At 54.4% G+C, this 17429-nt stretch overlaps 1 protein-coding gene across 3 annotated transcripts in view; it reads left to right on the top strand.

Moving 5' to 3' along the window:
* DENND3 (DENN domain containing 3) overlaps nucleotides 1-6948 on the top strand; it is a 49986-nt gene extending 43038 nt beyond the window's left edge. For 2 of the 3 annotated variants that reach the window (XM_047724562.1, XM_047724564.1), the window contains 4 exons: nucleotides 520-653; nucleotides 4221-4339; nucleotides 4425-4562; nucleotides 4740-6948. In XM_047724562.1, coding sequence (XP_047580518.1) covers nucleotides 520-653; nucleotides 4221-4339; nucleotides 4425-4562; nucleotides 4740-4940 — 592 coding nt within the window. In that variant the 3' untranslated portion in view covers nucleotides 4941-6948. The remainder of the gene's footprint in view (nucleotides 1-519; nucleotides 654-4220; nucleotides 4340-4424; nucleotides 4563-4739) is intronic. The other variant, XM_047724563.1, reaches the window with a different exon arrangement.
* Nucleotides 6949-17429: the final 10481 nt, after the last annotated feature.

The following is a 17429-nucleotide window of genomic DNA, read 5'->3' as shown; positions in this document are numbered from 1 at the left end:
TTTGCTGTGGGTCCTGTGCTTAGAACCGGGCCTGGCACACAGCAGGTGCCCCAGGGAGAGTAGAGAACGCGGAGGGGTCCCATTTCCCTCTAGGAAGGAGGCGGAGGCTCCGGGAGTACGGTCACAGGGCACAGGCACCCCCAGCTCAGCTGCTCTCCTCTATGCCTTGTCCCCTGAGTTTTAGGGGCACCGCCTGTCCTCAGTGGGGCCCGGCACAGAACACAAGGAACTGAGCTGAAGATTAATCACTCTTGGGAGGTGAAGGGGCCGCGCCTCGCACCGGCTGGTGCCCCGCGTCAGGGTCTAGACTTGACTCCGTGGTCGTGTTACGGTTCTGCAGAGCAGGCAGCAGACGCTGCGGGGCGACGAGAGTCACCCTCAGGAGACCACCCGTGCCTGCTGCGTGGGTCCCGTCATAACTACTTGTTCTGTCCAATGCGCAGCGTTTGCTGGGACGGGACGGGGACTCTGGGCTCTGGGCGTGTTGCCGCCGAACTTACGTTCTGTTCACACCCCCAGCAAGGTGTACTCGAGCAGCGCGGACGGGACCATCCTGGCGTGGAATGCGAGCACCCTGCAGGTGACCGACAGGTTCCAGCTGCCCGGGGGCAGGCTCTCGTCCATCAGCCTGCATGACGGCTGCCTCTGGTGCTGTAAGTCCTCGGGCCCCTGCCGTCCCCGGGTGCTGGAGCCCTGCTCCAGGAAGAGGAAACGGAACGCGAGCTCGCGGGCGATTTCCTTTGCTGTCCACCTTCCCACCTTCCAGCTCGGCCTCCTCTGTGCTCGCTGGCTCCCTGCTCCCCTCCCGTGCTGGCGGCTTCTCGGGCCTCCTCCACGGCCACCAGGACGCCGGCGTCCTCCCACCTGCTGCCTCTCCCTCCTGCTCGCCTCTGCTCTCACTGAGCCCTGCTTGGGGTGTGAGTACAGCTCGTGCCTCGGGAATCATCACTGCTCCTTCCAGGAGCCCTCTGTGGCCCCGTCACTCTGTGTGTGGCCCACGTGCCCCCTGCCGGGCGCGCCTCCACCCAGACCCCATGAGTGTCTGTGGACCTTGGCCGGGCACCCTGCCAGGCTGTGATGGGGACAAGCAGAGGCTGGGGCTGGAGGCGCGGGTCCTGCATCTCTGAGCCTCCCAGAGTCTCTGCACTTCCAAGTCTTCCCTGGCTGTGCCACATGCCAGGGCCCTGGTCACGGGCACAGCTTTCTGGACTCAAAGCCTGTTTTACATGTGGCAAAAGGCATGACCTCGTCGTTTTGTTGGTTTTGGACCAAAAAACACACCACAGAACCACCCAAGGGCCCAGGTGTCTCCACCACCACAGGAGGCTCCCCTGCGCCGCGTTCCGGGCAGCGCCCGCCCACAGGGCACCCGTTGTGGATTCTGCCGCCGTGTCACCTGTCCTGGGCCTTCCCTGCACGGACGCCGTGGCTGCGCGGTTCGCGAGTCTCGTGTGCTCAGGCCACCTGCCGTGTCTGGCTCCAGCTCCTCTTGGGGAGGTCGATGTGGTTGTGCGATTACCCGCGATGGCACCCGGGAGTGACCCCGTGTTCACCCTTAGAGATGCCGTCAGACTCTCCTTCAAAGCTGCTGCCCCGCGTGGCGCTCCCGCCAGCCTCGTGGGAGGGTTCTGGGTCGCTGGCATCTTCACCAAACCTGCTGGCTTTTACCGTCGACGCCCTCGTGGCTGTTTGTGGCGGCAGCCCCCCCCCCCCCCCCGGTGGCCGCAGTGCCTTCCCAGCCGTGTGCCGGTGTGCGTGTGCCCTGCGTGTGTGCCCTGAATGTGCGTGTGTGCTGTGCAGAAACGTCCGCGTGCTGGTCTGCTCACTCCGAGCGCCGTGCTGACCGCTCACGTGGGAGCCCGCCGTCCCCCGCACCCCCTCCCTTTCCCACCTTCCCCCTTCGCTTTTGTTACTCCGTCTAAAGGCAGGAAAGGAGAATTTTTTTTTTTTTTTAAAGATTTTATTTATTTGTCTCAGAGAGAGTAGAGAGAGCGAGCGCAGGCAGGCAGAGTGGCAGGCAGAGGCAGAGGGAGAAGCAGGCTCCCCGCCAAGCAAGGAGCCCGATGTGGGACTCGATCCCAGGACGCTGGGATCATGACCTGAGCCGAAGGCAGCTGCTTAACCAACTGAGCCACCCAGGCGTCCCGGAAAGGAGAATTTTTTATATTTAATTTACTTTCGTGTCATCTTAGCTCTCCATTTTTTGGTTTCACTTTCTTGTGGTTGCTCGAAGGATTGCGATCGGCAGCCTGAACGTGGAACGTAGGGAGCTCACGGCCGCATCGGCAATTCCATTGACCTTTTCCTGGCCCTTTGGCTACTATTGTTAAAAGCAGTATCTTTTTTTGTGATAAATCTCCAAAAAAAATTTTTTTAAAGATTGTATTCATTTATTTGACAGAGAGAGATCACAAGTAGGCAGAGAGGCAGAGAGAGAGAGGGAAGCAGGCTCCCTGCTGAGCAGAGAGCCCGATGCGGGACTCGATCCCAGAACCCAGGGATCATGACCTGAGCTGAAGGCAGAGGCTTTTAACCCACTGAGCCACCCAGGCGCCCCCTTCCAAAAATATTTTTAATATTTTTGCATAAGTACTGATATTTTCCCTTACATTTAACCGCTTCTGGAGAGGTCCGTTCGTGGTTTCCATCGGGCATCGCTTCCCGTAGCATTAAGCATCTCCCTTAGAATTTCTTAGGACCTGAGTCTGCTGTAAGCAAATTCCAGGCTGACAGACTGGATCCCCCCACGGTTTATAAATCTCTTTCTGTTGTCATGTAGGTTTGTGCGTTCCTGACAAGTCATTCCTGTTGTTCAGCTGAACACATCGTGTTTGGGTTCTGAGGCTGCGCGAGGGGCTGTCTTTGCTCTCCACGCGTCAGGCTGTAGCGTGCTCAGTGGTGAAGGTCTTCACATCTGTCTCGCTTGTGGTTTACTTTCATGAGCGGGGGAGACTTTTAACTGTTCCCTTCTAGTATTGCTTTTGTCCATCCTTTCTCCGTGTCTTCTGGAATTTTCGTTGTGTGTATGTATGTGTGTCTGTGAACGTATGCACACATATGTATTCTAGAATCAGAGCGTGATGTAAACATATACAATAATGTTCTAATATAGTAGGCTACTTGATCATGTCGCACAGGCCTCCACACAGCTGTAATTCTTTCCTTCCTTTCCTGTGTTTAGCTTGGTTAAGACCTGAACTTTTCATCATCAGTGTCCTGTCTGCTGCTGGACCTGTCCAGCAAATTTTCATTTCAGCCCGAAAAATTTCCATTTCTCTTCTAAAGTCTTTATTTCCACCCGTCCTCTATCTTCCTGTGAGTTTTTTAATTTATTTGTAATTGTGGGTCGAGGTTCTCTGCCAGATCCTGAGTCATCTGTGGGTCTGCTTCTGTGTGCTGTTTCTTCTGCTGCATTCGTGTCCTCGTGTGTCACATGTGCAGGAGTTCTTGTCATATCCTGGCTGTTGTGGACATATCTAGGAGACCGGATTACAGCCTTCTTTCGAGATCATTAGGCTTTGTTCCGAAAGTTCACTGAATCACTTACTGGCCAGTCCTAATCCTACAGAGGCTTGGTGTCCCGCTTTTCTGGGTTAAACACATTTCACTTTTGAGCTTAGTCCATGACTGAGAACCCCCCTGAGTTTCCAAGTCTTTGGGGCGACCACGGCCAGGGGTGCCTGAGGGGACCTACGGCCGCCTGCGGGCTCTCCCTCCCTCTGCATCCACCTGGGGCAGCCCCCGAGGCGGCGTCTGCCTGTCCCCGTGTCTGGGTGCTGGTGCAGCGGCCTCAGTGCAGCGGTCAGGGGCACAGGGCGCCGTCCCAGCAGGACAAGTCTCGGGCTGCCCAGCCACCTGAGGCTGTCGAGCTGCAGAGGCTTTCGGGTCACAGACATTCTCTGAGTCACAGATGAAGATGCACTTGGTGACATGTGGCGTAGTCACTTTGAATTCTCATCTGAGACGGGGGAAGGACTGGCTGGGGCTCGGTGGGGGAAGGGTTCCCAATGGTAACATGATCCCACAGGGTCTGCGGGACCTCGGAAGGCGCGGCGGGCGGTGGGCTCCCCGTCAGTCACAGCAGGGAGACGGCCCCTGGGGCTGCTGGGAGCGCTTGGCCGATGCTGGCACCTGCCAGTTGCCCAGGTGACATTTCGAGTGGCTTCATCCCTGTGCCCGGGTGCACCCCCCAGGCCTCACGCTCGCCCTTCCTTCTGCAGGCACCGGGAACAGTATCGTGGCCATGACGTCCAGCGGACTCCTTTGTCAAGAGCTGAAGATCAGCGAGAACTTCAAGGACATCAGCACGTCCTTCCTCAGCTTCCAGCTCCTCCCGGAGGTATCTGTCTGGGCTGCAGCGTCTGTCTGGGCGGGCTCCCTGGGGCGGAGGGCCACCGGCAGCCACACCGTGACCTGTCTTTCAGCAGGAGCAGCTCTGGGCGGCCTGTGCTGGCCTCGACAGCGTCTACACTTGGAGCCTGAAGGACCTGACCCAGCGCCCTCAGGCGGTCCGCCTCCAGGACTGCTCCGAGGTCAGCTGCATGATCAGGGTGAAGAAGGAGGTAAGGCGGGGAGCCACGCGCCCCCAGGCCCAGCTCTTGCCCTGGCCGCGTCCCCTCGCGGCCTGTCCAGGAAGGACTCGGATTCGGGGGTGTACTGGGTAAAGCACGCCTCCAGGGGTCTTCCCTTCCCGGGACAGTCTGTGTGTGGCCGACACCCCCTCCGTTTCTCCCTGGCAGATCTGGGTAGGTGGCACAGGCCTGGCCCAGGGCAAGTCCAAAGGGAAAATCTACGTGATTGACGCTGAGAGGAAGACGGTGGAAAAGGAGCTGGTGGCCCACGTGGACACGGTGAAGACCCTGTGCTCGGCGGAGGACAGATACGTGCTGAGCGGGTCGGGCAGGGGGGAAGGGAAGATCGCCATCTGGAAAGTCGAGTAAACGTGGGTGGACGTGCTGAGCAGCGCTGTGTCCCGCCCCTGCCGGCGCCCCCCCCAAGAAGGTGGGGGAGGGGAGCCAGTCCGGCCCCCCGTGGGGGAGGGCGGTGTGCCACGGTCCTGATTCCAGCAGCCAGCTTGGGATGCTTCTCCGGCAGGCAGCTGGATCAACTTGCTAATAGGCTCTGCGGTGAGGTTACCGTGTGTGTTGTCTAGAAAGTTCCAGAACTCACGACTAGGGGCCGGCACCAGAGCGGGAGGAAAGCGATTCAGCCCCATCACGCATGACCTCAAGTCTCTGGTGTGGCTTCCTCTGCTTCGTTTGTTCCACAAGTGTATAGTGAGCGTCAGCGTGGGGACCGACGGCCTTCGGCTGACCACTTATTTCCAGCACGTGCGTGAGAGGAGGCGCTTTTGAAATGATAGCTTTGTGGCTGAAGAGATTGGTGGCTGCCCTTGCTGGGCCCGCTCAGAGCAGGTGACCCGGGACAGCACAGGGAGGGGACAGCACCGGGCTCAGGGTGTGCGGCCAGGCTGGGCTGAGGCAAGCTCTGTGTTTCTTTAACTAATGTCCAGTCTTTACAGTGAGGAGACCTAGAGAGACTGTGCTACCAAAGGTCACCAGTGAGGAGTTCCACCTAAAAGAGCATCCATGATCGAATTTTCTAGTGACGTTGCTGCCACTCAGTCCCATATATTTCAACCATCTGCATCTTGTCTGTTGCCGTAGATGGTCCGTTATTTATCTGAAATGATCTTATTAGCTATAAATAAGTATTTGCAAAAAAAGACCTCTTACACGTTTTTACTATAATATTGAGATGTCCCTCCCTCAGTGTCCAGGAGGGAGCATCCCCCTGACAGCACCAAATGAGGGTCTGTCCCTGTCCCCCGATGGACCCACCATGAGCTCAGCCGCAGATGGGGCCGCTGGACCCTCTGCCCTGGGCTTGTCGGACTCAGAGGCCTCGCTGACCCTGAAAGGTCAGAGGGTGTCTGCCAGCCTCCGGGATGGGGCTGAGCTCAGAGTGTCCGGAGCCTCCAGACGAAAGCTTAGACCAGGCCTTGCTCTGCAGAACTTACGTGCTTTGCGTGGTCCACATCACGGGCCCAGATTTTGGGGTGTTCTGGGAATGTGGCGCAGAGAACAGCCAGGCGGGCTCACGCCCCCGTGACTGTGCTTACGAAGAAAGGGTGTTCCTGACTTCTGGAAGGGAGACTCTGCCATAGCAAAGGACACAAGGTTGAATTCTGCTTTTGTGAACATGTGAAAAATTACAGTCAAATCCGGTCAGAAACACTCATAAATTATTGAATGTCAGTCCACACGTAACCAGCTATTTTTACCTGTCGATAATAAATTCCTTTGTTTATTAAACGCTGATGTCCGAGACCCTCACCTTCCCCACATTCGCTGGTGGGCGAGAGCTCTAAAGTAAGCCGGTGCCGTTTGGGGTTTGCCCTGGATTCACACGAAGCGCACTTCCAGTTACTTTAATGCCGACTTTTCGTTCCCTTTACTCTTGGTGATAATTTCCAAGATCTTACATGACAGTGACAGAGGGGCGGGTGGGGGCTGTTAAGGTGAAAGGTCACTTTCTGCCTTCAGCGTCTCCTCTGTGCTCGGGGGACCGTCCATGTCGAACGCCTTGTCACGGGAAGCCGCAGGGGAGCTGCCATCCGTGAGACGATGCCTTCCCCGCCTGGGCTCCAGAAACCGGAATTAAGTTGGTACCAAAAAAAAAAGTGTTTATCTTGAACGGGAAGCCAGTCTACTAGGATTTAGCGTTCCAGCCGTATCTTGAACAAGAGAAGAGAAAGCTGGCTTCGGGGTGCAGCCCTGGGCTACGGCGCCAGCGGCAGGCTTGCCCCACTCCCGCTGACACTGCACAGATGGTCGCTCAGCCCGGTCGTCAGGAGCCGCTCTGAAGATGCGAACGCGTTGGCCACTCTCAGTGACAGCCTTGGAATCGGATGGGAGTGTAACATCTGAATTAAAAGCGTATGACTGACTTCCGTCCGTTTCTAGAAGGTTCCTTAGGAAGATGAGGTGCTTTCCCTGCAGGGCTGGGGAGGGCTTGGCCAGAGAGCCGGGCAGAGGTGCCCCACTGTGTCTGCTGCCTAGAAGCGTCTGGAAGCCATGGGGTCCCCAGGGGCTCAGGCTCAGATGCTGGGGAGCCTCTTTCTCACTTGTGCTACTAACTGCGGGGCTGCAGCGTGGCCTTGAGCCCGCAGGACACCAGAGCTCTGGGTTCCTTTGCCTCGGAACAGAGGGGCTCGGTGCCCTAGTCCTGGTCTAGTCCTGGAATTCCTGGGCTGGCGTGGCCACTAATAAGGGCACCCCCCCCCCCCCCCCCCACTGGGCCCAGGACCAGCCCAGAGAACACTCCAACCAGGCTGCTTTCCTGGGCACCTGTGAAAATGCTCGGAATGAGCTCGTAAGCACATGATAGCAGCTGCAGTGGCCCGGAAAGGCCAGTCCATGTCCTGACCCCATGTCCTGTGGGTGTGGCCCTGTCGATCTCTAGATGAGGTCATCCTGGGTTAGGGCGGGCCCTAAAGGCAGTGACAGGTGTCATTAGAAGAACAGAAGACGCAGACCAACACACTCGTCATCTATAAGAGACACACTTCAAATACACCGAGGCTGGGGCTGGGGTGGGGTGGGGGACGGGGAGAGCGGGGAGAGCCGGAGCAAGCACACCAGGCAGACAGCACCGTCGCGGCACCGCGGTTCCCGTCAAGACAACAGCCTCCTGCTGATGTGTGCGCATGTGAGAAAGGCAGTTCAGGTCCTTGAGACGGTTACTAGTTCCTGAGAGAGAATAATCCTGTGTGTAACAGGCAGGAGGTGAACATGGTAGAACGAATCCACACTAGGAGTCGGGAGATTTTCACACCCTCCTCTCGGTAAGTGGGAGAACCAGTAAATGAAAACTCAGCGACAACACAAAGTTCGTCACCGTCTGCCAGTGCGACCTGACATTACAGAACGCTATACCCCACACTGCAGAATCCCCCTTCTTTTCTAGCGAACAGAGCGTTCCTCAAGCTAGATCATACGCTGGACCACAAAGTGCAAAGATTTAAGTCTTACGGGACGTGTTCTCAGACCAGCCCAAACTTAAATTAGGAATCAACAGCAGCAATTCCCTCAAAATCTCCAAATTAAAATCATGTTGGAAATTAAACATTATTCCCAAATAACCTAAAGGTCGGGGCGCCTGGGTGGCTCAGTGGGTTAAGCCTCTGCCTTCGGCTCAGGTCATGGTCTTAGCGTCCTGGGATCAAGCCCCGCGTCAGGCTCTGCTCAGAGGAGAGCCTGCTTCCCCCCTCTCTCTCTCTCTGCCTGCTTCTCTGCCTATTTGTGCGCTCGCTCTCTCTCTCAAATAAATAAAATCTTTAAAAAAGAAAAAAACAAACCAAATAACCTAAAGGTCAAATAAAGATATCACACAGGAAATCAAAATAATACAAAATTCATGGGATGCAGTTAAGGCAGTGCTTAGAGAAAAGTTATTGCTTTAAGTGCCTCTATCAAAAGAAAGGTTTGAAATTAAACTTCCATCATGAAAATACAGAAAAAAAATAAAAGCATATTTAATCCCAAATATGCCAAGGAGGGAAATAACAAAGATAAGACCAAAATCAATGAAATGGAAAGCAATCAACAAAGCCAAAAGTTGGTTCTGTAAAGTAATTGGTAAACTCTTATAAGACCAACAAGAGAAAAGGAGCAGACACACATAACCACTATCATGAACGAGAGACGGGCTGACATCTTCTAGACATCAAAACAGTAAGGGAACCGCTTTATGGCAATAAATTTGGTGAAATGTACAAATCATACAAGAAGAAATAGACAATCTTAATACTTCTACATCTATTAAGGAAATTGACTTTAGTCAAAAACCTTCCTAGGAAACCCTGGGCCCTGTGAGTGTCACAGTGAATTCTAGCGCACTCTTAAGCACGGAGTCCTAGAATCCCACACAAGTCCGTCTGAACGACAGGGATCACCTCCTGACCCATTCTGGAGACCAGCACCATGTTGTACTAAAATCTGACAGATCATCTTACAGGAAAATAAAAGTACACATCGGTTCCCTTCACAACACAGATGCAAAATGCCTGAACGAACTCTTAGCCAGTTGAATCCAGCAACATTTTGAATGGATAACAGAGCTTGACCGAGTGGGGCTGGGCCCAGGATTGCAAAGTTGATTTAACAATTGACCATCTGTAAACGCACGTATTAGCGGAATAAAGGAGAAAAGCCAAAGTCATCTCAACAGATGCAGGAAAAAACTGATGGAATAAAATAATCATCCACAACAAACATTCCAGCAAACAGAGGGGAACCTGACGGCCGCGGTCCAGCTGCTCCCCTCCAAGGCCGGGAACAGGCACAAGCGCTTTCATCCCCCCATTCAACACCACACCGCAGGTCCTGGCCTTGGCACGAAGGCAAAGATGAATGATTAAAAGGTTGGAGTAGAAGAACAAACTGTCTTTGTCCACATACTGATTACAGAAATCCTAAAGAATCTCTTTTTTAGGGGCGCCTGGGTGGCTCAGTGGGTTAAAGCCTCTGCCTTCAACTCAGGTCATGATCTCGGGGTCCTGGGATCAAGCCCCGCGTCGGGCTCTCTGCTCAGCGGGAACCTGCTTCCCTTCCTCTCTCTCTGCCTGCCTCTCTGCCTATTTGTGATCTCTCTCTGTCAAATAAATAAAATCTTTTAAAAAATGTAAAAATATGACTTATGATCACATTCAAAACACATCTCATAGGAATAAACTTAATGAAGCAGATGTGCTAGACTGGTATACTAAGAACACAGAACAGTGCTGAGATTTTCAAAAGCCTAAATAAAAAAGTATACTATGTTTATGGATGAGAAGATTAAATACTGTAAAGACATTAGTTCTCTACAAGTCAACCCAGTACATTCGAGGTAATTCCAATCTGAACCCCAACACAAATTAAACATATGTACGTTGACAATTTGACACACACAGGTGTACACGCACACATGGAAACCCCAAGTTGAATAGTCAAGATAACCTTGGAAAAGATCCGAGCTAGAGAACTCACACCATGTGATTTAAAGCTTCCCCCCCCCCACAAGCAGCAGTGATTAAGACGGTAAGAGCGTGGGCATAAATAGATCGATGGTGCGGAACAGGATGTAGACACAGTCAGCTGACCGTCAACAGAAATCGCCAGACAGGTCAGTAGTAAGTCTTTTCAACAAACAGGGCTGAGACAACTGGGTAAATGTATGGAAACAGGAGGAAGCTCAACCCTAATCTCACTCCAAAAAATCTCATTCTGGGTGGTTCATCTAGATGTAAAGCTAAAACTTACAGAACAGACACAGAACATATTTGCAACCTTGGTACAGATGAAGACATCTTAGAGAAAATACAATAAAAGCTAACTAGAAAAAAAGTGTTAAATTGGACATCATTAAAATACATCATTAAGAAGTTAAAAAAAAAAAAGCTGGAAGGAAATGTTGACATGCTAGATCTGACAAAGACTTATACCCGTGACATATAAAGAGTGTTTACAAATCAATACAAACAGCCCAATTAAGCAATGGGCAAAGGATACCTGACCAACGGAGATAAGCAGATGCCAATTTGAAAAGATGCTTAAACTCATAAGTCATTTAGGAGAGACATTAAGCCATAGTGAAACACTACCTGACAGTCATCAGAGTAGCTCACATTAGAGTTCCAAGAACGAACGCAGATGAGGGTACGAAGCAAAGGGAACTACTGTGTGTGACGGCGATCGCCCACTGCTGTGTGCAAACAGCGCAGCCACTGGGGAGAACTGTTTGCCAATTGTTTTTCTTTTTTCTTTTCCTTTTTTTTTTTTTTTTTAAGGTTTTATTTATTTGAGAGAGCAAGTGAGCGCACAGCCGGGGCAGAGGGGTTAGGGGCAGAGGGAGAGGGAGCAGCAGACTCCCCACTGAGCCGGGGACCTGACGTAGGGCTCGATCTCAGAACCCCGAGACCATGACCTCAACCAAAGGCAGACAATTCACTGACTGAGCCACCCAGGCACCCGTTTGCCAGTTTCTACATGGCACAAACCTACCATACAACTCCACAATTCCACACCTTGGGTTTTTTTTTCTTTCTTTCTTTTGGTTTTTTAAACCAAGCAAGAGCAAGAGCGAGAATCCCAAGCAGACTCCCTACTGAACAGGGATCCCAACACGGGGCTTGAACTCACGACCCTGAGATCGTGGCCTGAGCTGAAATCAAGGGTCAGACGCTTTACCGACTGGGCCCCCTAGGCAATCCCCCACCTCGTGTTTTACCTGAGAGGAATGAACACACCCGTGTCTACAGAGACACTCTCATGAGTGTGTCCACAGCATCTCTGCTTCTAACAGTGCCACACTGGAGACACGTGTCAGCCAGAGAATGGAGGCAGCCTGTCCTCTCGTCAGCGCGGAGGGACTGGCCCGTGTGGCACTCAGCAGTGTGCACACTCCCAGAGGCAGCGTGCCGAGTGAAGGCGGCCAGGCGGGAAGGCTGCACACCCCTGCTTCCACTCGCCTTTCCTCCGAACGGGCAGAGCTACCCGTGGCGCCTGCACCCATCTCAGCGGACGCCCGATGGCTAACTGGCGCGCACGCGGGACGCAGTGTAAGTGGAGGGCAGAAGAGAGAACCTTCTGGAGGGAAAACTCCAGTCTGCTATGCAGACCGTGTGTTTGCGACTCAGGAGTGGGCACGGGTCAAAACTCACGCTCGCACACTGTGCCTGCCGCCGTGTGTCCGCTCACCTCCACTAAAAACCAGAACACAAAAATCACTATGGATCCTACAGCTGCTGAAAAAGATCAGAAGGGAATAGTTTGAATCTGATGCTAATAAATTTGACAACTTGGCTGGAGTGGAAGCACGGCAACAAAGCTCATTCCAGTCATACAGCCGGAAGAGCCTCATTTCTGACGAAGAGTTAACCCCAGTTCCAGAGCTCCACATGAAGACAATTTCATAAAGAATTCACCGATGGGGGCGCCTGGGTGGCTCAGTCTGTTGAGCGTCTGACTCTTGGTTTCGGCTCAGGTCATGATCTCAGGGTCGTGGGAACGAGCCCCAGGTTGGGTTCCGGAATGGGCGTGGAGCCTGCTTGGGATTCTCTCTCTCCCTCTGCTCGGTGCCCCCCTCAATATTTTCTCTCTAAAATAAATAAATCTCTTTAAAAATTCACTGACAAACCCTTCAAACATACAAGGAAAACGTGTAAATTCTCTGCCAGTTTTTTTCATAAAATTAAGGAGTGAGCTCTTCCCTATCTCATTTTATGATAGTAATGATTACCTTCCTACCAAAACCAGACATTACAAAGGAAAACAGAAACAAAAACAGGACCATTTCCCTTCATAAACATAAACATCTTTAACAACATTCTAGAAATTCAAATCCAGCAGTAAGTAAAGAGGATAATACGTATAACGGAGTAGAATCCATCCCAGGAAGGTAAGATGGGTGCGGCACGCGAGACCACGATGTCCTTCACCACCACATTAACAAACTCAAACAGTCTCATCTCGACAGATCCAGGAAGAGCACGAGACGGGATCAGAACCACAAACCAGGAACAGGAAGGGCTTCGGGGGGCCCCAGAGCAGCCCCAACGCCCCCAGCAGACACCGCACTTCCCGGGCAGAGACTCAGTCTTGCCCTCTGAGCTCCGGAACAAGGCGCACACCTCTCTCTCTCCGAGACTAGGAGAAAATATTGATCAGGACTTGGGCCCTTAGAAACCGAGTAATGAGAAAAACCCACTAAAATCAGGACAAAATGTCAAGTTCAACACTGCACCGAGGAAGATGGCGAACACAGGAGATGCTGAGCGCCCACGTGTCCCTGGAGCCCCACTGGGGTAGCGCTGCACAGCGGAGCACTGGCCGACACTGGGTCAGCCGGCCTGGCCGGGACGCGGCCCAGCAGGTGCAGCCACAGAGCCCTCGCTTGTCACTGTGGGAACACAGAGACGTGGGTCCCCCACCAACCCCTGGGAACATACAGTAGCTTTTTATTTTTTAAGTTTTTATTTATTCACTTGAGAGAGAGAATGAGAGAGAGTGAGCATGACAGGGGGAAGGTCAGAGGGAGAAGCAGACCCCCCGCCGAGCAGGGAGCCCAGGGCGGACTCGAACCCAGGACTCCAGGACCATGACCTCAGCTGCAGGCAGTCGCTCAAGCAACTGAGCCACCCGGGAGCCCTACGGTAGCTTTTAATAGTTAAAACCACACACAGCACGCGACTCAGCAGACCCGCTCCGGCAGTTACGGTGAGATCGGAAAGTCTGCATCTGCAGGAACCCAGAATTGATAAAACCCCCGAGCCCACCAGCTGCTCTGCGGACGGATGGACGCTCGTCATCGGGTCCTAAGCAGCAACAAAGCGGGAACAAACGCGCGATACCCGAAATCACACAGGCCTTGCACTGTAGTGCACGCGGGAGGAGCGCGTCACACCGCGGGGTTCTCCGGTGACACAACGCAGACCCGGGATGGTCCGTTCGAAGTGGCGGGAGGAGGGGAGCACTTTTCCATGGGAAAAGACATCTGGCTGTGAGCATGTGTGATAGAAGTTTCTGGGTTTTCCTTTCTCTCGGGAAACACCCCAAGGTGTGAACTGCGGGGCTCTCCGCGTGAGCCATGAGACTGGGACGGCAGCGATGAGTTCCTACAGTATGCATTTGTCAGAACGCTGTGCGCTTAAAACTAGTCAGTCTTATTGCATGTAAATCAGACCTCAATAAAGCTAATTTTTCAAGCAAAAAGAAAATAATAAATCACAATCAAACTTCAATTATATACGTTACTGATGCAGTTTTCCAATTGGCGAGTTGATGCCCGATCTCTGCTCACTTCGTACTGTGCAGGCCCAGCCAGGGGCAGCACCGTCCTGTGCCTGTTCAAGGAGCTGCAGCAGTGAGGGCTTCAGTCCGGGACCCGGCCACCTTCCGCCAGGGAGCTGTGGGACAAGTTAGTTGCCCCCCACCCCACCCCCGCCCCCTTGGTGCCTTCCCAACCCTTTGCAGAAGAACCCCTGAGCATTTCAGATTGGGCTTCCTCCCTCAGGCTGACTGCTCCCACCCATCCAGGATTCCTTCTCTTGTCTTGAGTGTACGTGTGTTTTCTATCATTTCTAACAGACTGGAATAGATGTGTGTCCCCCTTCTGCTCTCTGGTTTCCTCATCTAAAGATTATCACAGTCTGCTCCTTTCCATTTCGTTGGAAGTGACCTAATAATGTTAAAGAGCCACATTAGTGGAAGCGAAGACTGATGATTATAGCCAGAGCGGTGTCCAGACAGAGTCAAAACCAGATGGGAGCTCTCTCACTGACAACTTCACTGCTTCACAAAGTGTTCTCATCTACGTATGCCCCATTTAAGGTGTCCCACTCTTCCCAGGAAAATCCTCAAGTGCATCACCAAGAAAAAGTTTATTAATGCTACACTTTTAGGAAGATAGAGGAGATCTACACAGTAGATAGATATAAACTTCACTAAGAAAAGCCAGAAAACCCCCAAAACAAAAACCCTCTGTTCAACTTTTTTTTAAAGAATTTATTTATTTGACAGAGAGAGACACAGCGAGAGAGGGAACACGAGCAGGGGGAGAGGGAGAAGCAGGCTTCCTGCTGAGCAGGGAGCCTGATGTGGGGCTCGATCCCAGGACCCTGAGATCATGACTTGAGCTGAAGGCAGGCCTAACTGACTGGGCCACCCGGGTGCCACAACCCCCGCCCCCCGGACCCCGTTGATCTTATTAAAAGGATGTAGACCTAAACGTGCAAATAAGATGATCAAGGTTTTACTCAACAGAACATGTAGACCGCAAACCCATGTGTGGTTCCATTTTTGTAAGAAAACAACACATCAGCACGTGCGGAGTCCGGCAGGCTCCCCCCCCACTTTTCTGTCCCACCCCCCAGCCGGGCGGGTGGCACCTGCACTAGGGGAGGCTGGCGGAGGCTGGGCAGACGGCAGGGGGCGCTGTGGCTCAGGCCGCAGGAAGGCTTGCGGGCGAGGGTGCTCCAGGCAACTCCAGCCTCCGCCACCACCCGCTACCTCCCTGGCCCCTCCTTCCCTCCCGGGGCCCCACCCAGCCTCTGCGGGGCCCCACCCAGCCTCTGCGGCGCCCTGTCCTGGGTTCAGCAATCACTGGCCGAGTGGCCTTGGGCAAGCCCCCACCCCCACTTCCTCTGGGCCACGTTGCGGAGGGGGGGGGGCCAACACCTTCCCCTGCCCAGGACCCCACCCAGCCCGAGGCCCAGGCACCCCGAATCTCAGGCTTCAGCTACTTACCTGTGTGGCTGGAGGTACAGGCCCAGCTTCTGAGCAGCTCCCTCTTCACGGGAGGGGCTGCCAGACCTGCGACCACACCTGTCCTGGGGCCCCAGCCAGCATGCTGGGCGGGAGTCACCCCCAGCCCATCCCCAGCTGGCTGGGCCTGAGCTCCCACTTGGGCACCCCCAGGCGGGGAGGCAGGCAGAGCTGTGACCTCCTCCCCTCTGGCTTGGGATCTGTCCTGGTGGCCACCCCCCAGGCTGAAGATGGGGGTTCCAATACGGGCCCCCAGGTTTGGGAACTGGTGGGGAAGGGGTTCTGGGGAGACTTCCTGAGCCCATACTTTGTCCACACAGCAGTGGGCCTGGGGGCTCTCTGCCCTTCCCCCACCAGACCCACCTGGGCTCAGGACAGGGGGAGGGGCGGGGTGGGGGAGCTGGGTCCCCAGCCCAGCCCCAGTAAGGCACAGGGAGGGGCTTCGGGGAAGTGACTCAGACACACCCACGTGGTCACCTGGTAGGGAAAGGTTTAAGATTTAACCACAAAGTTACAGCAAAACAGACCCAGGGAGGCCCTGGGGGGAGACGGAGCGTTCCAGACAGAACTGTGTGCACGACAGAACCCGGCAGACACGCAAGCTCGGTGCACCCAGAAGGAAACGACACGACCGACGCTCGGCACACAGACACGCCAACGTCAGGTCCCTTCTTAGCACCCCATATAAAAACTTAATATCCGGTATTATTCTTCTTTATAAGCGCTTTTCCTCATAAGACACTGTGTGTCTAACACACACTTACATTGTTGCTGAAATCAGCAAGAGTTGTTACACTACCCAACTTAATAAGTTGATAAAAAAAAAGTCCTGTGGGAAGATCGCAATAGAACTAAATAGGGTCGTTCCGAGATGCCTGGGGACTTCGTCCTGTAACAAGAGGCATTTCCAACAAACGGGTCCTTCTGCCACCAAGAGACTGTCTTGGTCCACAGCATCGGAGACGCCCCTGCCCCCAACCCCGGGGAGAGCGACGGGACTCAGCAGCCCGAGGTCCAGGAGGAACCGCCGCCTCCAGAGCACGGGCTGGCCAAGAGGCCCTCTTAAGACTGGGGGGCTTGGGCCGGGACGGTGGTGGCTGGCTTCCCGTGAGGGGGTAGGAAGCAGCTGAGGCTGGGCTCCCAGATGTGATGCATGTTCAGGGCCGGGGTGCATCGACCCCACTCCCAGCAGGTGCTGGGCCAAGTCCACCGCCAGCCGTGTGCCCACTCCGGGAGCTTGGGAAGCAGGCCAGCGGCCCCCCAGGCCTGGAAACAGGAAGATGGATGCCTGCGGATGCAACATGGGGAAGACTGGCCTGTCCCCGGCATGAGCCACCCGCAAGGCCCGGCCACCCGCACCCCACCCTCCCCAGGGTGACAGGAGCTGGACAGCTGGCGGAAAGGAAAGTTCAGCTACGCCTGTTTGGGAGGCGGTGTCTGGTGGGAGCTGGTATGTTACGAACTTGGGCAGTGACAGGTGTCACCACCTCCAGCTGCTGCGGCCACCGGCAGACACAGGACAGAAGCTTGCCGTCAGACACGCTATGGAAGCGTCATGAGGCTGGGCCACCCTGGAGGGCTCACAGGCTCAGCTCAGCTTCCTAACCACGTCCTGCTTCCTGTGGCCCCACAGACAGGTGGGCCTTTGGGGTGGGGGCTCAGAGAACCCCGTCCCCACACACTGGCACCTGCAAGCACACACCTGAGCACCTCGGAGGGGGGCCTGGCGCTCACGGGGGACTCCAGGGCGGGGACAGACGCTGCGGACCCTTAGCCACCTGAAGGTCACAACGGCGTCACACAGAACAGGGATACAGGCGCAGGGGTGGGCTGCCTGGCCTGACGCGGAGCCCCCCTGCCCCCACACAGGTTCCAGCACAGACCAGGGTTTGGCTGCACAGGTTTGGGTCATCTGAGACATTCACTTTGTTGACTTTTACAGGGAACAAAAGGGCAAGTCAGCCACGTTACCCTGTTTTGGTAATAAGCCCATTTCCATGACACAGCAACCAACTGAACAGAACCCCTCCAGGCCACACTCCCAGCCCACGGACCTGTGCCCATGAGCCCCAGGGCCACCTGTCCTGCGCACTGACACCTGCAGGCCTGCTGCAGAACCCTCGG

This window comes from Lutra lutra, chromosome 4 (assembly GCF_902655055.1).
Source record: "Lutra lutra chromosome 4, mLutLut1.2, whole genome shotgun sequence".
In the NCBI taxonomy this organism is placed as follows: Eukaryota; Metazoa; Chordata; class Mammalia; order Carnivora; family Mustelidae; genus Lutra; species Lutra lutra.
The sequence above is the reverse complement of the archived record's forward strand: the minus strand, read 5'-3'. Positions and strand labels throughout refer to the sequence as shown.